The sequence below is a fragment of the Spermophilus citellus genome, assembly GCF_964194105.1.
Source record: "Spermophilus citellus genome assembly, chromosome: 9".
Taxonomy (NCBI): Eukaryota; Metazoa; Chordata; class Mammalia; order Rodentia; family Sciuridae; genus Spermophilus; species Spermophilus citellus.
In genome coordinates, this window is record NC_138191.1 from 6421836 (window position 1) to 6443131 (window position 21296).

Below are 21296 nucleotides of genomic sequence, written 5' to 3' on the forward strand. Positions count from 1 at the left end.
TCCCCCCCCCCCCCCCCCCCGCAGTTTAGGAGGCTGAGGAAGGAGGATCCTGAGTTCAAAGCCAGCCTCAGCAATGGCAAGGTGCTAAGCAACTCAGTGAGACCCTGTCTCTAAACAAAATACAAAATTGGGCTGGGGATGGGGCTCAGTGTTGGGTGCCCCTGAGTTTGCTCTCCAGTACCAAACAAACAAATAAATAAATGAGTAGAGCCCATATCAAAATGACTAAAACCTGTAGGCTTGGCACCACTTTTAAGTGGGACAACCAGGGGCTGGGGGTTGTGGCTCACTGGTAGAGCGCTCATCTAGCACGTGTGAAGTCCTGGGTTTGATCCTCAGCACCTATGGCCCTATCTGGCCATATCCAGAATGTGGACAGTTCTAAAAGAAAAGAACCTAGTCTGTCAACAATTAACTAGCAAAATGAAAACACAGGAAGAGGGTACTGTTTACTTAAAAATGACCTAAGACACATACCAACAAATGCAATAGATGGACTTATTTGACCACAATTACTGCTGCTGCTGCCTCTTCTCCTGGCAGTCCTGGGGATGGAGTTCAGTGGCTCTACCACTGGGCTATCTTCCCTGCCTCAGCTTCCGGAGCTGCATGAGCCAAGGCAGTCGACGCTTATTTAACTTCTTTTTAAAAAAATATTTTTTAGTTGTAGGCGGACACAGCACCTTTATTTTACTTATTTATTTTTATGTGGTGCTGAGGATGGAACCCAGTGCTTCACATGGGCCAGGGGATCACTCTACCCCTGAGCCACAACCCCAGCCCCTTATTTAACTTTTGATTTGAATAATCTCACTACAAAATACATGTTTGAGACCATCAAGGAAATTTGGACATGGATTGGGTATTAGATAATATTAAGTAATTACTATTAATTTTGTCCATTGTATTTTTTTTTAAGAGAGAGAGAGAGAGAGAGAGAGAGAATTTTATTATTTATTTTTTAGTTCTCGGCGGACACAACATCTTTGTTGGTATGTGGTGCTGAGGATCGAACCCGGGCCCCACGCATGTCAGGCGAGCGCACTACCGCTTGAGCCACATCCCCAGCCCTGTCCATTGTATTTTTTAAAAAAATATTTTTTAGTTGTAGATGGACACAATACCTTAATTTATTTTTTATGTGGTGCTGAGGATCGAACTTGCAAGGCAAGTGCTCTGCCACCGAGCTACAGCCCCAGCCCCTTGTCCATTGTATTTTTAAAATATTTTTAGTTGTAGATGGACACAATTTATTTATTTTATGCAGTGCTGAAGGTTAAACCCAGGGCCTCACACGTGCTAGGCAAGTGCTGTGCCACTGAACTACAGCCCCAGCCCCCTCCTCTGTATTTTTAAAAATCCTTACTATTAGAGATATATCCAAAAGTGTTTATGGCTGCACTGATATTGATATTGGGGATTTGATTTTAAATATTCCAGAGAAGAAAGAGTAGAATGGTAGATTTGGTGGGAATAGCAGGGGGGTGAATTGATAAAATCAGATGGAAAAATGTTGACAATTGTGAGAGTTGGGTAATATGGATATGGGGATTCATTAGAATATTTTTATACCTTGGGTAGATTGTAAAAACAGGTCAGAGTAAATTCCATACAAAATTATCACTTGGTCAGAGGTTGTGATGTGCTCTGAGGGACAACAAAGAAGATGTGTACTGGCTTTCAGGAAGTTCTAGGCTGGGGCTAGGTGGGCCATGCCTGTTGTCCCAGCAACTCAGGAGGCTGAGAAGAGAAGAAAAGAAGAAAAAAAAAAAAAATCTGGGACTGGGTGCAGTGATGCTCACCTTTAATCCCAGCAGCTTCTGAGGCTGAGGCAGGAGGATTGCAAATTTGAGGCTAGCTCGGGCAATTTATCTAGACCCTGTCTCAAAATAAAAAATAAATAAAAGGAGCTGGGGGTGTCGCTCAGTGGTAGAGATTCCCTGGGTTAAATCCCTAGTATGGCTACCCCCACAAAAAAATAATAATAAAATCAAAAACCCCAGGAGTTTCAAGTGATGGGGAAGACAGGTGAGGATTTGAGAGAATTCAAGCAATGCCCAAATCTGGTGATTAGGGTTCACGGGGCGAGAGGGAGGGTGAGTTCAGGGGCCACATGGAGACCCAGAGGACACCTAATTCAGTAAGGGAGTTCTCAGGATGACAGTGTGGCCTCTTTAATAAGAGACCACAAGATACAAGAGGGATTGGGGTGTTGCTCAGTGGTAGAGTGTTTGCCTAGTATGAGTGAGGCTGTGAGTTCCACCCACAACACTGCAAAATAAACAAAATAGAAGCCAGGCGTGGTAGCATATGCCTGTAATCCCAATGGCTCCGGAGGCTGAGAGAGGCGGATCTTGAGTTCAAAGCCAGCCTCAGCAATGGCGAGGCACTAAACACATCAGTGAGACCTGTCTCTAAATAAAATCCAAAATAGGGTTGTGGATGAGCCACATCCCCAGCCCCATTTTGGATGTGGTTTAGTGCCCCTGAGTTCAATCTCTGGTACCCCCAAATAAATAAATACATAAATAAACAAACAAACAAAATAGAAATAGTAAATAATAAAATAAAAACAATTGCTGAAAGCAGACACTGCCGCAGTGGGCTGGGATGCAGTGGAAAGTGGGCAATAGTGTGTCATTGCTGGGGCAGTGCTCACAACCGTGTTCCTCCTCCTATGGCAGGCCCCCATCAACCTGTGAAAGACATTTTATCTCCATTTTAGGGATTAGAAAAAATGATGCTAAAAGCAGTTAGGTAATTAACCCCAGATAACCTATTAACAAGGAGTTGAACTCAGATCTGATTGATTGCAAAGCTGTGTTCTTTCCCAAGGGCTGTAGGCCAGGGTCTCCTAAACTAAACACACAGCCCTGCCACGTGCTTCCCAGGGCAAGTTAAACAGGTCGAGGAGTGGTTTGTCCTAGCTAGGCTGGGCCCAGACTGTCCCAGACAAGTCATCCCCTGAGTTCTGTTGGGAAAGTCCCTTCTTGTAAGCCTCAGACTGACACTGAAAAAGTGAGAGGGCTCTTGTTCTGGGTGACACATGCATCCCCCACGTCAAGTCCCCCTCCCTCCACCCCAGGTCTCCTTATATCTTCAACATGAAGTTGACAGTGAGGGCAGATTGATAATTCTTTGGATTCAAATGGATTTAAATATTTATGAAGACCTTTCCCTTACTTTAACATTTCTGATTTTTTTTTTTCCTTCGGTAATGGGGATTGAACCTCAGGCCTTGCGCATGCTAGGCAAGTGCTGTACAAATGAAGCACACCTTCAGTTCCCCTATTTTTAAGATTTTATTTTGAGACGAGGTCTTGCCAAGTTGCCAAGGCTGGTCGAGAGCTTTCGATCATCCTGCGTCAGCCTCCCGAGTACCGGGGATGTATCACCATGCCTGACTCTCTTTTTCTTTCCACCCTGTGAAATAATAAGCAAAATAAATATTGGTCTCTGCTCTTCTGGGTTCCTGACACAGAGCTCCTAAATCTCTTGTAAATTACTAAGTGATCGTGAGCTAGGAGCCATCTTTTGTTATATAATTTTGTGTTTAGCCCTGGTATCTCACACAGAGATACTGAACCTCTTGGAATTTCCTGGGTGATAGGAGCATCTTTTGTTCTAATGAGGCAACTCTTGGCGGGCTCCTGAATGGGGGCTTGTCACTGGAAAGACCAAGCCATGATTAGAACCTTGGAACTTTCAACTTGTACCCCTTATCCTTAGGGGAAGGGACAGGAGCTTGAGATTGACTTAATAATTGTTCATGCCTAGGTGATGGAGCTTCCATAAAAATCCTTAAACTAGCCGGGCATGGTGGCGCATGCCTGGAATTCCAGGGGCTCTGGAGGCTGAGGCAGGAGGACAGCAAGTTCAAAACCAGCTCCATCAATTTAGCAAGGCCCTAAGCAACTTAGTGAGACCCTGTTTCAAAATAATAATTATAAAAAAGGACAGGGGAGCTAGGGTTGTGGCTCAGTGGCAAAGCACTTGCCTAGCATGTGTGAGGCCCTGGGTTTGATCCTCAGCACCACATATAAATAAATAAAAACTCAACTAAAAAAAAATAAATCAATCTGGTGATGTGGCTCAGTGGTTAAGAGTCCCTGGGTTCAAACCCTGGTACCAAAAACAAAATAAACAGGAAAAACAAACAAACAAACAAACAAACAAAAAACCCTAAACTATGTGGTTTGGAGAGCTTCTGAGTTGGTGAACACATCAACACAAGGCCCACTCCCACTTCACAGGGACAGAAGTTCCTGTGTCCAGGACTCTTTTTCTCCTCCTACTGGGGAAGGAACCCAAGGGCACTCTACAATGAGCTACATCTTTTTTTTTTTTTTAACTTTTATTTCGAGAGAGGGTCTAATTTTTATTAATTTTTATTATTAGTTTTTATTTCGAGAGAGACTCTTACTGTGTTGCCCAGACTGGTCTTGAATTCGAAATCTTCCTTGCCTCAGGCTCCTGAGTTGATGGGATTAGAGTTGCTTGCCACAAGGCCTGGTCCTAAGACCCTTTGGACCTTGTTCTAGCATCTCTTTATCTGGCTGTTCCTTCGGGGTTTTTTTTTTTTTTTTTTTTTTTAGCTGTAGTTGGACACAGTACCTTCATTTTATTTATTTATTTTTATGTGGTGCTGAGGATTGAACCCAGGGCCTCCACCCGCTAGGCAAGTGCTCTACCACTGAGCCCCAGCCCCAGCCCACCATTCATATTCTTTATATATCCTTTATTATATAAAAAATTGATAAACATAAATATTTCCCTGGGTTCTGTGAGTGGTTAGAGAATATAATGGAACCAGAGGAGGGGGTCATGGGAACTTCCCATATAAAACTGGTCTATTAGATGAACAAGTGACAACCTGAACTTGCCTTTGGCATCTAAAGTGGGAAGGGAGAGGTCTCATGGGACTGAGTTTCCTGTGGGGTCTCCACTAACTTCAGGCTAGATAAATGTCAGAACTGAATTGAGCCAGCTCAATAAAATGTGCCCGTAGCTCTAGCTACTCAGGAGGCCGAGGCAGGAGGATCACAAGTTCAAGGACAGCCTCAGCAAATAAGTGAGGCTCTGTCTCATTGTAAAAAACAGAAGGGCAACGGATGCAGCACAGTGGAAGAAGGCCCTGGGTTCAATTCTCAGGTTTTATTTTTTTATTTTATTTTTTTTAGTTGTAGATGGACACAATACTATCTATCTATCTATCTATTTATTTATTTATTATTTATTTATGTGGTGCTGAGGATCGACCCCAGTGCCTCACGCATGCAAGGCAAGCGCTCAACCACTGAGCTACAGCCCCAGCCCCTCCATTCCCAGTATTTGACTATTTAAATAATCAGGCTGTAGGCTGGGGATGTGGCTCAACTGGTAGCGCACTCGCCTGGCATGCGTGCGGCCCGGGTTCGATCCTCAGCACCACATACCAACAAAGATGTTGTGTCCGCCGAGAACTAAAAAATAAATATTAAAAATTCTCTCTCTCTCACTCTCTCTTTAAAAAAAAAAAATAATAATCAGGCTGCTTACCTGGAACTGTCCTGTCCTGAGCTTTGGACTCTACCTGGAGTCCCTTCTGTTTCTATCTGCTAAAAATTGCAGCTCTGGGGATTTTGCAAATGGCTTCATCTCGCTCAGTGACACCAGTGATGCAGATGTAACTGGCCAACTGCAGGGCCTGAGTGGGGAAGGCCGGCAGGGATGAGTGGAGAGTGGGAAACCTCGTGACATAAAATGAGGAAACTGGAGTCAGAATTGCTTTGTTTTTCAGTTTGAATTTGTGCTCATTTCTAGGTATTTTTCAGTACCCCAGCTCTATGACACAATCTCTGATTTTCTTTGAGCTTCCGCCTGTGTTTGTTTTTGATACCAGGGATTGAACCTAGAGGACTTTTACCACTGAGCCACATCCCCAGCCCTTTTTATTTTTTATTTTGAAACAGAGTTACGTGAAGTTGCTTAGGGTTTCACTAAATTGTTGAGGCTGGCCTTAAACTTGTGATCCTCGTGTCTCAGCCTCCTTAGCTGATGGAATTATAAGTGCGAGCCACCACACCACACCATTTTTTTTAATATTTATTTTTTAGTTGGACACAATATCTTTATTTATTTATTTTTAATGTGGTGCTGAGGATCGAACCCAGGGCCTTGCATGTGCTAGGCAAGCCCTTTACCGCTGAGCCACAACCCCAGCCCCACACCATTTGTTTTTAAATGGGTTTTTCACTATGTTGTTCACTCTTTTTTATTTTATTTTTTAATTTTTTAGGTGTAGATGGACACACCACAATGCCTTTATTTTTATGTGGTGCTAAGGATTGAACCCAGGTCCTGCCCGTGCTAGGTGAGTGCTCTACCATAAGCCACAATCCCAGCCCGGTTTTTATTTTTTATTTATAGACGCAACTGAGTCTATAAATAGACGTTTTTTTTGTTTTGTTTTGTTTTTTTTTTTTGGAGGAGGTAGTGGGGATTAAACCCAGGAGCACTTTACCACTGAGTTACATCCCTAACCATTTTTACTTTTTATTTTAAGACAGTTCTTACTGATTTGCTTAGGGCTTCACTAAGCCTCAGCCTCCCAAATCATTGACCACTCCCATGTGTTTTCAAAGTTGATGCCATCCCACTTATTCTTTCCCCCGCTTTATTGATAATGTGTTCTGAGCTATAGGAGTTCTATTGAGAAAAGTCCTTGCCTACCACTCTATGTTGGAATGTCTCCCTGTGTTTTTTTGTTTCAGTTGCAAAGTTTCTTATCCTAGATCCTAAGAGTTTTATTAATGTGCAGTTGTCCTTTGCCAGGGTGAGAGATAGGGACCCATAAGGATATCCAGTTTTCTCAGCACCATTTATTAAAAAGACCTTTAATGCCAGGCATGGTGATGCACACCTGTAATCCCAGCAGCTCAAGAGCCTGAGGCAGGAGGATCACAAGTTCAAAGCCAGCCTCAGCAACCTAGCAAGGCCCTGAGAAACTTAGGGAGACCCTGTGTCAAAATAGAAAATGGGCTGGGGGTGTGCTCAGTGGTTAAGTGCCCCTGGGTCAATCCCCTGTACTGAGGTAAGAAGAAAACAAGTTCAAGGCCAGCTTTGGTGACTTAATGAGACCCTCACTCAAAATAAAAATTAAAAGGGCTGAGGATGTAGCTCAGTGGTTAAGCACCTTGGGTTCAATCTCTGGTGCCCCCCGCCCCCCACCAAAAAAGATCTGTCTTTTCTCTACTTTGTGTTTTTGGCACCATTATCCAAGATTAGACGGCTGTATCTGATTGGGCTTGTCCGTGTGTTTTCTATTCTATTTCATTGGTTTACCTGTTTCTCTCTCTCTCTCTCCCTCTCTCTCTCTCTCTCTCTTTTTTTTGTTTTTGGTGGTGCTAGGGATTGAACCGAGGACCTTGAGGCATGCAAGGCAAGTACTCTACCAACTGAACTATATCCCCAGCCCAGCTTAGCTGTCTCTTTTTTTCTATTGATGTGATAAATTACATTTATTGATTTCCATATGTTGAACCGACCTTGCATCCCTGTGATGAATCCCTCTTGATTGTGGTGCGTGATCTTTTTGATATGTTTTTGTATTCTATTTGCCAGAATTTTATTGAGAATTTTTACATCTATGTTCATTAGAGATACTGGTCTGAAGTTTTCTTTTTTTCTTGTTTTTATGTATCTTTGCCTGGTTTTGGAATCAGGGTGATATTGGCCTAGTAGAATGAGTTTGGAAGTGCTCCCTCTTTTCTTTCTTGAAATAAATCGTGCTGTTTTAGTTAGTATAGCTCTGTAGTATAATTTGAAATTGGGTATTGTGATTCCTCCAGCATTGCTTTTTTTTTTTTTTTTTTGCTCAGGATTGCTTTGACTATTTTGGGTCTTTTTTTTTTTTTTTAATTATTTTATTGTTGGTTGTTCAAAACATTACATAGTTCTTATTATACCATATTTCACAGATTGATTCAAGTGGGTTATGAACTCCCATTTTTACCCCGTATACAGATTGCTGTGTCACATCAGTTACATTTCCATTGATTTACAAATTGCCTTTCTAGTGGGGTCTTTTGTTCTACATAAATTTTAGGTCAGTTTTTCCCTAGTTCTGTGAAGAATATTATTGGTATTTGGTGGGGATTGTATTGAATCTGTAGAATGCTTTTGGTAGTACGGTCATTTTAACAACATTGATTTGCCTATCCGTAAACATGGGAGGGCTTTCCATATTCTAGTATCTTCTGTTGTTTTAAGTGTTTTGTAATTTTCCTTGTAGAGGTCTTTCACATCTTTGGTTAGATTTATTCCTAGATACTTACTTTTTTTTTTTAAGCTACTGTAAATAGACTTGTTTTCCAGATTTGTTCTCAATGGGTTCATTATTTGGGTGGAGAAAATCTATCTATTGATTTTTGTATGTTGATTTTGATTCCTGAATTTGTTTGTCAGATCTTAGAAGTCTTCTGGTAGGACTTTTAGGATGTTCTAAATATAGGAACTGGGGCTGGGGATGTGGCTCAAGTGCGCTCGCCTGGCATGCGTGCGGCCCAGGTTCGATCCTCAGCACCACATACCAACAAAGATGTTGTGTCCGCCGAGAACTAAAAAAAAATAAATATTAAATATAGGAACATATTATCTGCAAATAGGGATAATTTGACTTCTTTCTTTCCTAGTTATATCCCTTTTATTTATTTTTCATTTGACTAATTTCTCTGGCTAAAATTTAAAGTACTATATGGAGTAAGAGTGGTGAGAATGGACATCTTTGTCTTATTCCTGATTTAAGAGGAAATGCTTTCAGTTTTTCCCTATGTGTTTAACATTTTGAGGAATTGCCCAGTTGTTTCCCACAGTGGCTTCACCATTTTACTTTCCCACCAGTATGTAAGAGTTCCAGTTTCTCCATATTATCACCAACAATATGCTTTTTTTTTTTTCTTAGTATGTTCAGTGTGTTAATTGACTGATTGATTCCAGGGATTGAACCCAGAGGTGCTTAAACACTAAGCCACATCCCTAGCCTGTTTCTATTTTTTATTTTGAGACAGGATCTCCTAAGTTGTTCAGGGCCTCAGTAAATTGCTGAGGCTGCCTTTGAACTTGTGATCCTCCTTCCTCATCCTCTGGAGCCACTGGGATTATAGGCATGGGCTACTGTGCTTAGCTTGTTTTTATTTTAATATAGCCATTTTGCTACGAATAAGGTATTATCCTATCGTGTGTGTGTGTGTTTTCTTTTTCCTGTACAGGGGATCAAACCCAGGAACTGACCCCGTTAGGCAAGGGCTGTGCTCTGAGGTATAACCCAAGCCCTGCTTTTCACTCTCTTGATAGTGTTCTTTGATGCACAAAGGATTTTAATATTTATTTATTTATTTTGGTACTGAGGATTGAACCCAGGGTCCCTCTTCCATTGAGCTACATTCCCAACCCTTTTTATTTTTTATTTATTTTATTTTATTCATTTATTTTGAGACAAGGTCTCACTAAGTACTCCAGGATGGTCTTGAACTTATGATCCTCCAGAATCCTGAGTACCTGGCTTTATAGGTATATGCTTGACAAAAGTTTTAAATTTTGATGTAGTATACAATTGAACAACGTTTTTCTTTTGTTGTTTATGTTTTTGGTGTCACATCTAAGAATCCATTGTGAAATTTAAAGTAATGGAGATTTATTCCCGTTTTCTTCTAAGAGTTTTATATATTTTTAGTTTTAATCCAGAAAACAAAAAATCAGAAATTTTAGGTTCTAATTAATTTTGAGTGAAATTTTTATGTGGTGTGAGATGGTAATTTAACTTCGTTCTTTTGCATTTGGAAATCCAGATAGCACAGTAATATTTGTTGAAGAAACTTTCTTTTCCCCTTGAGTGGACAGGTACCCTTATCAAGAATCAACTGGGGGGCTTGGGGTTGGGGCTCAGTGGTAGAGTGTTTGCCTCGCATGTGTGAGGCTTGGATCCTCAGCACCACATAAAAATAAATAAATAAAATAAAGGTGTTGTGTCCATCTACAACTAAAAAAAAATTAAAAAAGGGAAGAAAAAAATAATCAATTGGGGCTGTGGTGCTACTCATAATCACAAGGACTGGGGAGGCTGAGGCAGGAGGATCGAAAGCTGCAAGCCAGCCTTAGCAATTTAGTGAGCTCCTGTTTAAAAATAAAAAATAAAATGTGTTGGGGATGCCATTTAGTGGTAGACTGCCCCAGGTTCAATACCCACACCATACACACACACACACACACACACTTGACATATGGGCTTATTTTGACTTTCAGTTCTGTTCCATTGGTCTATATGGTCCATTTAAAAAAATATACTATTTTAGTTGTAGATGGACACAACACCTTTGCTGAGGTTGGTTTTGAACTCACCATCCTCCTGCCTCAGCCTCCCCAGGCACTTGGATTATTGGCATGTGCCAGGGTCCTGGCTCCTACAGATTTTATGGTTATGAAGATTTAGCCGTATCTCCCTCAGTTTTGGGATGTGGTCTGTGAAAAGGGTCATAAAAGTCTCCCCTCAGGGTAACTTGGGTTTCTCTTGACATTATTTTGGGCCTGCATTTCTCCTACAGATAACAGGAGTTTTCTGAGGAATGTGACACAGCCTGACCAGGGAGGACTTCTTGGAAAAGAAAGCATGTGGTGGCGGGCACAGTGGGCCCATTTTATACAATTGTTCCCATAACTTTGTACTCTCCCCTTTCACGTCTGAGGGGCACTTTATCACTGAGCTATATCCCCAGTCCTTTTTAATTAATTATTTTCTTTTGGAAACAGGCTCTTCCTAAATTGCTTGAGAGTCTAAATTGCTGAGGTTGGCCTGGGAGTTTGGATCCTCCTGCCTCAGCCTCCTAAGTTGCTGATTCTACAGGCTACGGGTTTGCCCCTCGGGAACCCCCGCCCCTCGCCCTAACTTCTAACTTTTATATTCTTCCGTTTTTCTTTCTTTCATTTTGTAGAACTGCTTTCGCTACACCTGCCAGTACCATGTTGAATAACAGCGGTGGAAGCAAATATCCTCCTACATGATTTTTGCGTCCTAACGACAAAGTTCCTTCATGTCCTAACTGGCTTGGAATTTCAGGGACTATTCTAGATGTTCTAAGTTACTGGGGCTATGGAGAAGGAGTCCGTGGTGTCAACCTATGGTGGGCTGGTAAGCTGTGCGTGTGAAAGACCCCAGCCCCATAACCTAAGGCCCGATTATGAAAAGTAGAAAGTATGCAGTAAACAGGTGAGCTCACCACATGACCTGTTAGAAAGGGCACCCTGCCCACATCACAGGACATGCTTGAGCAAACTGGGATCATAAGCGGGAACAGGGAGGAAACAAAATGTAAACCTATGAGATTAAAGAGTTTCTCGGGAACCTATAGTGAAAAACAAGTTTATCATAGTGAAAAACAAGTTTATCATAGTGAAAAACAAGTTTACCCTTTAAGTGACATGTATGCTGGATTCAAAAACACCTGTTATTGTGCTAGGTGGAAAACAACTCCTTTTTCCCTATAAAAGACCTGTACCCCAAAGCCCGGTGTGCCAGTTCACCAAAGCTTCGGCTGAGGTTTTGCTGTGCACCCGCGGGCGCCTGTGTATTAATAAACTTGCCTCTTGCTTTTGCAGCCAGTGTGACGCTAGTTCTCTTTTGGACGGGGGATTTGAGGGTCTGGGGGTCTTTCACGTGTAGGAAAGACGGTCCTAGTCTCCGTGCTGAGTCCCATCCTCCTTGAGCCCTTAAAATACTTTTATCTCCTGGTATCATCATCATTCAAGGAAGTCAAGTCGGTCAGACGTTAAAACGATTGGTCCACGTTAGAACCAACGAATGTCAAAGCTGGTCCTCGTGGGGTTTTGCCAACAGGCCACTTAGACATATCGAAAATAGTGAAAACTTAAAAAAAATCGGGGCGACATCCAGGAGTTAGAGCAGGGGGACCTCCCAGCCTACTTCTCTCCCTGCACGGAGGCCACCTGCCCCGCTCCACCACGCCCCGTCGCCCCATTCGCAGCCCTCCCATTGGCCGACCGTCACAGGGCCCCATGCTCATACGAGGGCCAGCAGCCAATCAGCGCGCCTCGTCCCCTCCCAGTCCGCCGCGCTAGATGGCGTGTCTCCGTGCCTTCCGCGGCACGCCGGGAGTTGTAGTCCATGTTGGGTTTCTGCCCACAGTGACGGGACACCACGAACTACTTGACCCAGAGAGCCTAGCGCCGAGCGCGGCCGGATTTTAGGGATACCCCGCCAACCATCCAGATCAAACGAGACCCGGCGTCCCGGAGCAGGTGAGCGCGGTCGCGAGGAGGTGCTGGAGGTGCTGGAGGTGGAGGTCCGCTACCAGCCTTACCTCTAGCGATGCTGTGGGTCACTGCAAGCCCAGCCTGTCGTGTCGGAGCTTGACATTTTTGGGGGTGGGCCCGACTGGCTGGCCTTCTGTGCTTGCGGAAACTTCCAAACTTTTTACCGAAGCACCCAGTATGCCGGGGTCCGGGTTAATTTCTGCTGCCAGTCCTGCCCTCCTGGCCAGGGTTGCTCCCAGGCGCTCTGCGCAGTCTCAGCGCTTCTGCGAGACTCGGAACTGCCAGTTTCCTTGCTCCAGACCACATGTCCGCAGCATCCATGGTTCCAGCCCCAGTTCTCCCTTCCTTGGAGTTTAAGTTCAAAGTCGGGCCCTGCCACTGCCGGCAAAGGGAGACCTTGACTGCGTTTGGCTGTGCTTCTACTGAGCTATTTTCCCTACCTCCTAGACCCTCAATTTGGCATCTAGAATTACAGGGTGGTCTAAGGGTCCTCCTAGCCCCCAGTCCTGGGGTACTGTGTTCTGTACCGCCTCCTCCTCCAGTCTTGTCCTTATAGCCTTGAAGACACTCAATTTTAGCTGTCTTAATTTTAAGTAACGATCTGCTGGGGCTCAGTCACCCAAAGATACTTTTTCTTTCTTTCATATCCTTCTTTGTATAATTTCCCCCAAGTTTAGTCCACAAGAGGACGGGGCATTCTGGGCCAGTAGCTAAAAAGTTGATTTGGGGATGATAGGGGGCGCGGCCACCATGCATCTGCCTTCGGTACTTGCCCCTGCAGGGAGTGCACAGTACCCCTCCCTATGCCACCTCCACCATGCCCCTGTCCCGCTGGCTGAGATCTGTGGGGGTCTTCCTGCTGCCAGCCCCCTGCTGGGCGCCCAGGGAGAGGTTTCTGGGTTACCTACGGCGGCCCTCCCTGGTGCACGGGTGCCCAGTCCTGGGGGCCTGGCACAGTGCCCGCTGCTGGTGCCAAGTGTGGACAGAGGAGCCTCGGTGAGTGTGGTTGGGGTGAAGGGCCTTGGGGAGGGGAGCATCTGATCAGGTTCCTCATTTGTCCTTCCTCTTCTCAGAGCACTTTGCTCCTCTCTCAGAATGAACGGAGACCAGAAATCAGATGGTTATGCTCAGGAAAAGCAGGATTTCATCCAGCACTTCTCCCAGATAGTCAAGGTGCTGACTGAAGATGAGATGGGGCACCCAGAGATAGGAGATGCTATTGCTCGACTCAAGGAGGTGAGGGATTAATGACCTGAGGAAACAAGACCATTTGTCACTGCATATGTGTGGAATTTAGCTGGGGCTTTCTGGGGCACTAGCATTTGGGTTCATTTTGACAAAATTTTATACCTACAAGGAATTTGATTTCAATCCCTGTTCCCCCCTTGGGGACACTTCTGACAGATGTAGGAGGAGACTTTCACCTGGTTTGTGACTCAGGAGTGGGTGAGGCCTGGGCACATATATTTACTCAACCTGATTTTTGGCTCTGTAGAAAGTGGGCCATCCAAACTGCTTCACATAGGAGTGGAGGCCTTCAACCTGGTAAATCTTTGATTTTAGTGTCCTGAAATCATAAGATGCTGTTTTGGCAGATGAATGGGAGGAGGCAGTTTGAGGTGGTCTATATTCCCAGAGCCCTGATGGAAGTTCGGGTGTCATCAGAAGCCTCTGTTCCAGCAGTGAACTATTGCTGTAATACTTAACTTGCTTTTTTCCCCCCTTTCTTTTATTCTCTTGAAGTATCCAGTAAATTGGTTTTATAAATTGCTGTCTGTCTCATCTGTCTGAGGGGAACCAAGGCTTTGTCGACGTTGGGATGGGGACTAAAAGAGAAGGCTCTCCTTTATTAACACTGGTTGAGAACGGGGCAACAGAAGGCCCTGACAGGAAGAGACACGTTTGGAGGATTAGATGGATCCCACAACTTGGGTCCCGTCTGAGTTCTCGCTAACTTGGAGGGGCCTGGTCTTAAATACAGGATTTTCATTTGAAGATGCATTGAATTCTGGGCAGGAGGGGGTGGTTGGGAAAGCAACTATGGGTTGTGAAAGGGAAGTTGAGGGAGGTGGGATGGGGCGGGATCTGCATAGTTCAGCCATTCCCACAGTGGGCACTGTTTTCCCTGAGTCCTGGGCTTGGGGACAGAACTGAGCTGGCACCATACCTTTAATCTTACTGGGGAAGACAATGCAGAGTACAAAAGAAAGAAAGAAACCCACTGGGGATCTCTTCTCACTGTGCTCTGGGACTTTGGGACAGGGGTGAAGAAGTAGGAATCTGGGACTTCCTGGAATGGGAATTGGGATTGGAGAGGGTGAAGTTCAGTAGGTGGTTAGAAATGGAAGTTGCTCTTGCGTGGACCCTAATGCCCTGTCCCTCTCCCTGTCCCAGGTCCTGGAATATAATGCCATTGGAGGCAAGTACATCCGGGGTTTGACGGTGGTGGTAGCATTCCAGGAGCTGGTGGATCCAAGAAAACAGGATGCTGATAGTCTCCAGAGGGCCCTGACAGTGGGCTGGTGTGTGGAACTGGTGAGAGGGGTGGGGGAAGGGCAGGAGAAGAAGAGGGTTCCTAGAGTTGGGGGGAGGGGAGGGATGAACCCAAAACTTGTTTCCGGTTTTTGTTTATATTTCCTGTTCCTAGTGTGGTGTAGCCAAATTTAAGCAGAGTGAATTACTTCAAGAGTTAACTGATTAACCAGTAAGGGCGACCTCTTGCCATTAGGTACATAGAATTTAGCAGAGAGGTGTTGGCTTTTTCCTCTGAGCAAAAGGTAGCCATAAAAATGATATAGTTCTTCCAAAAGATTATTGTGAAGTATAAATTGAAAACCAGGAGCTGACTAATAGTTTTTGAAAATGTTTGCAACTTAAATCCCGTACATTTAACATAGCAGATACTTTGCTTAAAAACCCAGATTTTGAGCCGGGGTTGTGGCTCAGTGCCTGAGCGCTTGCCTAGCGTGTGTGAGGCACTGGGTTCAATCCTCAGCACCACATAGAAATAAAATAAAGGTCCATTGACAACTAAAAAAATATTTTAAAAAAAAATCCCAGATTTCTTGCATTACTTGGAAGATCATAAGATCCAGGTCCGTGTTCACGTATAGCAGCACCTGCTGAAGGTGCATCATGGCTGCTTCCCCAAGACATGGTACATGCTCTCATGTGTGTGGCTCTGGTCTCTCCTTGCCTTCTGTACCCAGATATCCTGACCCTTGAAGGTGTGTGGTTGCTAGCCTGGCCTAGAGGCTTAATTGGTGGCAGGGGGACTGGATTCCAATAATACCATCCAAGGTGTATTCCATATTCAGATATTCCTAACTGTCTCCTAGATGTCCTTTATGGTTATTAAAAAAAAATCCAGGCCCAGTCAAAGCTAATGCCTTACAAAAACCAAAAACAAAAGAAACAAAACCCAAACTAACGTACTGCGTTTGGCAATTTTTTTTCTTTCAGTCTTTACTTTTTTAATATACTTTTTAAAAGTATTTTTTAGTTTTAGGTGGACACAGTGTCTTTATTTTACATTTATGTGGTGCTGAGGATCGAACCCAGTGCCTCAGGTATGCTAGGCGAGCACCATACCACTGAGCCACAACCCCAGCCCCTTCTTTTAGTCTTTAGAGTAGAATAGTTCCTTTACCACAGTTGACTTTTCCCCTGAAGTGCAGGCTGACTGTTTGGTAGAGTGGTGCCTAATCTAATTGGTGTCTGTGATCCTTTCTTATGTATGAATTCTCCCTAGGGAGCTAACCCCCAGTGCTGAGGTCCTACCCCTAGAGATGCTCATTTAAGTGATCTGGATGGGATCCACCACTATGATATTTGTAAAGTTCTGCAGATGGGGTTAGAATCATTGATGGAGGAGTAGATTGAGAGGGGCCACAGAATGAATTCCCTTGGAGACCTTGGTTGAACGGTGGTGGCTGAAACAAAAATTGTCCTTGGGAAGAGGCAGTGGATGCATGGCTCCAGAGAACCATGTCACTCCAAATAAATGCAGTGTAAATAAGGCTTCTGTCCCCAGTGTGTGTCTCCATTCTGCTCCCCTGGGGTAAGATCAGCATTAGAAGTTCAGATTGATGCCTCCTCCATGTGGGTCTTTCCAGGAACACCAGCAGTGACTGTAGGGCCCACACCTGAGCTGAGGGGCATTGCTTCCTGTTTCCCCAGTGTGACCCAGCAGAGCACATAGGCTCAGGATGGGGTAGAATCTTCAAAGCCGTATCTTATTATTTAATTATTTTTGCAGTACTGGGAATTGAAACCAGGGGTGCTCTACTACAGAGCTACACCCTGAGCTCCTTATTTTTCATTTTGAGACAGGGTCTTGCTGAGTTGCCAAGGCTGGCCTCAAGGTTGTGATCCTCCTGCCTCAGCCTCTTAAGTTGCTGGCAGTACAGGTGTGCACCACTGTGTCATGGCAAAAACCATGTCTTGAAAAACTGCTTAAGAAATGAGTGGCCTGATTGCAAGAAGAATCATGGAGAGTTTCTTTCATTTGCTTAGTAGACTAGGAAGCACCCATTCTGAGGCTAGTGCTGTGCTAGGCTGTGGAAATGCCAAGAGGAAAAACATGTCCCAAGTCCAAGGAGTTTATGGTCTAGTTAGAAAACCAAGTCAGGTGGGCACATCAGTATGTGCTTGTAACCATCGTGACTGAAGCAGGGAGATGTCAAGTTTGAGGCAAGCACAGCGACTCAGACCCTTGTCTCAAAATAAAAATAAAAAAGGCCAGGCGCTGTGGCACACATCATCCTAGCAGCTCGGGAGGCTGAGGCAGGAGGATTGCGAGTTTCAAGCCAGCCTCAGCAATTTCGAGGTCCTAAGCAACTCAGTGAGACCCTGTCTCTAAATAGAACACAAAATAGGGCTGGGGGTGTGGCTCAGTGGTTGAGTGCCCCTGAGTTCAATCCGCTGTACCAAAAAATAAAACTAAAAAAGGACTGAAGATAGAGCTCTGGGGTAGCTCCCCTGGGTTAGATCCCTATACTAACGAGAAAGAGAGGAAGGAGAGAGAAAACCAACAAGGTACCTTCAGGGGGCTGGCACTTGAAAGGGCAAGCCTTTTGTTGGTATTTAGAAGTGTTTAAAGGTATTTAATGGGTACAGATTATTAGGCAGATTTCAGTTCCATTCAGTTACACCTGTTCCCCTATATAAACTACACAGTAAGGCTGTGTCCCTCTTTACTAGGATGTTTGAATGGAATGTTGGCTGATGTAATAGTGTTCAGCCTTCTTTTAAGAGTCATGGAGGTAGCTGTGTGCAGTGGCACAAATGTGTAATCCCAGTAACTTGGGAGGCTGAGGCAGGAGGATCACAAGTTTGAGGTCGGGGCTGGGGATGTGGCTCAAGCCATAGCGCGCTCGCCTGGCATGCGTGCGGCCCGGGTTCGATCCTCAGCACCACATACCAACAAAGATGTTGTGTCCGCCGAGAACTAAAAATAAATATTAAAAATTCTCTCTCTCTCCTCTCTCACTCTCTCTTTTTTTTAAAAAAAAAAAAAAACAAGTTTGAGGTCAGCCTTAGCAATTTAGTGAGGCCCTATGCAACTTAGAGACCCTGTCTCAAAATAAAAAATTAAACAATGGCTGGGTGTGTGGCTCAGTGGTTAAGTGCCCTTGGGTTCAGTCCCCAGTACCCAGGCAAGAGGATCAAAAGTTCAAGGTGAGCTTTGGTGACTTAGTGAGACCCTGTCTCAAAATAGAAAATAACAAGGGCTGGGATGTAGCTCAGTGGTAGAGCACCCTTGGTTCAGTCACCAGTAGTGGGGAGGGGTAAAGTCAGGTAAAGGCAAGTTGCATGAAGAAATCTTTTTTTTTTTTTTTACTTTTTTCTTTAAAGTTTGTTAATGTTTTTCATTGAGGAAGAGATCTTCCTTGGGCTGGGCTGTAGCCTCGCACCTGTGATGCACTGGGTTTGATCCTCAGCATCACATAAAAATAAATAAATAAAGATACTGTGTCTACCTACAACTAAAAAATATATATATTAAAAAAAAAAAAAAAGGGGAGAGAGAAAGATCTTCCTTTAAGCATTCATTGAGATTTTTGGCACGAGGAGGAAGAGGAAGCATGAAGGTGTCTCATTATCTCTAATACCAGTGACAGTCGGAAAGGCTGATTGAAGTTGTCAGAGATGTTTTCTGGACTCTTAACCCTGGAAACGAGAATTTTAGTTCTGTGTTTTTAGGTGGGGAGTCTGAGCCAAAGAGGTCATGTAACTTGAAGGTGGTCTGTAACTGAAGTCCTCAGCCTCCCGACCTTGGTATCCCTTCCCAGCTCACAGTAACCGTCAGAAGCAGGAGCTGTGTCTCTGGTAGAAGGCACGTAAAGGGGTCTTAACTCTGTCCTTCCTTCCTTCCCCTAGCTGCAAGCTTTCTTCCTGGTGTCAGATGACATCATGGATGCATCCCTTACCCGCCGGGGACAGCTCTGCTGGTATCAGAAGGTGATGTGGGGGGAAGGTGGAAGTGGGCTTGGGGACAGGCCACAGGGAGGTGGTTATCCAGCCTGATTGAGGTAACTATTCTTGGTATGAATCAAGGCCAGAGATTCATTGCTCATTTTTCCTCTTCGCTCCTCACAGCCAGGCATAGGTTTGGATGCCGTCAATGACTCTCTGCTTCTGGAAGCGTGTATCTACCGACTGCTGAAGTTCTACTGCCGGGATCAGCCCTACTATTTGAACTTGATTGAGCTATTCCTGCAGGTGTGCTGCAGCCTGGGACCCAGAGCTCAGAGGCTTCCCATAGTAGCCTTGGCCTCTGTAGGGATGTTCCCATCTGCTGGTTTCAGGCACAGGAGATGCTTAGGGTTGCCTGGAAGGGGACAGGAAGGAAGAGGATTAGGGAGGAAGGAAAGGACTGTGTGCACGAGTGGGGGCCATGTGGAGGCCTGGAGTTTCTCTCTTTACTGCTGCCCTTGGGACTCTGCCAGAATGCGGGTTCTGGGCATGGGGTGTAGGGTTCAGCACATCAGGGTCCCCATATGTGGAGAAAATCTGGCTCACGGGCCATCTTCCTCTTAGAGTTCCTATCAGACGGAGATTGGGCAGACCCTGGACCTCATCACAGCCCCCCAGGGCAATGTGGATCTTGGCAGATACACTGAAAAGAGGTGAGGGCCAGAGGGGACCATGTCTGGAGAATGAGGGAGGGCGCGGGGGGGGGGCGGGGGGTTGTCCTGAGGCCTCTATCTTCTCCTTCAGGTACAAATCCATTGTCAAGTACAAGACAGCTTTCTACTCCTTCTACCTGCCTATCGCTGCTGCCATGTACATGGTGAGTCAGCCTCACCCCGCTCTTCCCCGCACTCGTGGGTATTGAGGCAGCAAGCCATAGACAAGGCACTTAGACAGTTGGTAGCCCCGCTGAATGACTGCAAGGCCTTGAGCAATCCAGTTACTCTCAGCTGCAAGATGGGGATAAGTTCCTGCCTCACAGGACTGTAAAGGTGAACTGAGGCATTTGAAAGTGCTTGGCTCCTAATCGGGGAACTGTGAATCCCAAATAGGAGTTTGGACAGGACTGGGGAGGAGATAATTCAGGTAGGGAGGGAGGGAGAAGGCTGGATTCAAAGGCAGGCAGGATTCACAGTCTACCCTGAACTTGGTTCTCCAAGTTTTCTTTTCATCCTGAAAGAAGCTGGAGGTGGCAGAAAGGTTAGGAAGGGGAATCAGATGACTGAGACCGTGAAAGAGAATTTGTGGGCCTCCGAATTCTTCCCTGTTGTGACTCCCAGGAAGGCCTGGTCAAAAATTAGTGGGACGGAGGTTGGTTCATCGGTCAGGACTTTCTAGAATGTCTGAAAGGAGAGACAACTTGGGGACTCAGTAGCAGGACCCCAGTGGAGGAAGTATCCCAGGAGGTGAAGGCAGTGAGGGTTCGGCTCATTGGTCCTCTTCCCTTGTAGGCAGGCATTGATGGGGAGAAGGAACATGCTAATGCCAAGAAGATCCTGATGCAGATGGGAGAGTTCTTCCAGATTCAGGTGGGCCTGAGGCAAGGGCAGAGTGGGGACCAGGCAGGTGTCCCACTGCCACACCAGCCTCTTCATTCCTCCTCTTCTGCCTCCTGCCCAGGATGATTACCTTGACCTCTTTGGCGACCCCAGTGTGACGGGAAAAGTTGGCACTGACATCCAGGACAACAAGTGCAGCTGGCTGGTGGTTCAGTGTCTGCAACGGGCCACTCCAGAACAGCGCCAGATCTTGCAGGTGCCAGAGAGGACCAGGGGTTCCCTGAACTGATAAGAAAGGGGATAGGACAGTGGTTCTCGAGGCACTTGTGTGTGTGTGTGTGTGTGCGCGCCTCCCGCCATTTGACAGTGCTAGCAGATTCTCTTACTATTGTAACTTGGTGAGTATGCATGTGCTCTAGGTGTCTGCAGGGTGGAGGCCAGTGATGCTGCTAACCCTCATCAGACACTGCACAGAACAGCTCCCCAAATGAAATCACCTGGCCGCAGATTTCAGTTGTACCAACATCAAATCCCCAGAACAGAGGAGACTGAGGCCTGAGACCAATCCCCAACATTTGGGATGGGGACAAGAAGCTTGGGATCCGAAGTACCCAGATACTTGAAAATGGGAGGCAGGGGTAGAATGTGAATGAGTGAGTGGAGAGGCCTTGAGGCTCTGGGGAAGACAAAGCCCATTTTCCTGCTTCCAACCCCTTCCAGGACAATTATGGGCAGAAGGACACCAAGAAGGTGGCCCAGGTGAGGGCACTGTACGAGGAGATGAATCTACCAGCTGTGTTCTCCAAGTATGAAGAAGACAGTTACAACCACCTTATGAGTCTCATTGAGCAGTATGCTGCGCCCCTGCCCCCCACCATCTTCCTGGGGCTGGCCTACAAGATCTACAAGCGGAAAAAGTGACCTAGAGACTGCCAGGGCAGGGAGCGAGGGCGGGATCTCAATAAATTATTGTGTAATCTTCTGGTGGTTCTCTTCTTGCTCCAGCTGAAAGTCCGG

At 45.4% G+C, this 21296-nt stretch overlaps 1 protein-coding gene across 2 annotated transcripts; it reads left to right on the forward strand.

Annotated features, from left to right (window-relative positions):
* Positions 1-12161: 12161 nt before the first annotated feature.
* Positions 12162-21211, forward strand: FDPS (farnesyl diphosphate synthase). Of its 2 annotated transcripts, XM_081308298.1 has the most exons (11): positions 12235-12291; positions 13088-13302; positions 13380-13542; positions 14701-14841; positions 18688-18768; positions 18907-19029; positions 19348-19436; positions 19528-19600; positions 20232-20309; positions 20401-20535; positions 21000-21211. In XM_081308298.1, exons 2-11 carry the CDS (start codon positions 13124-13126, stop codon positions 21198-21200), a joined length of 1263 nt encoding a protein of 420 aa, XP_081164424.1. In that variant the 5' UTR covers positions 12235-12291; positions 13088-13123; the 3' UTR covers positions 21201-21211. The 2 variants fall into 2 exon arrangements, with proteins under 2 accessions (XP_081164425.1, XP_081164424.1); XM_081308299.1 differs by lacking the exon at positions 13088-13302 and having other exon boundaries at positions 12162-12291.
* The last annotated feature ends 85 nt before the right edge of the window (positions 21212-21296 follow it).

Bases quoted from the DNA above. Each gene is read 5' to 3' on its own strand.
- FDPS (XM_081308298.1), top strand. From the start codon at position 13,124: ATGCCCCTGTCCCGCTGGCTGAGATCTGTGGGGGTCTTCCTGCTGCCA. The intron at 14,842-18,687 runs GTGAGAGGGGTG...TCCTTCCCCTAG, and splicing joins TGGGCTGGTGTGTGGAACTG to CTGCAAGCTTTCTTCCTGGT. The intron at 19,601-20,231 runs GTGAGTCAGCCT...CTTCCCTTGTAG, and splicing joins TCGCTGCTGCCATGTACATG to GCAGGCATTGATGGGGAGAA.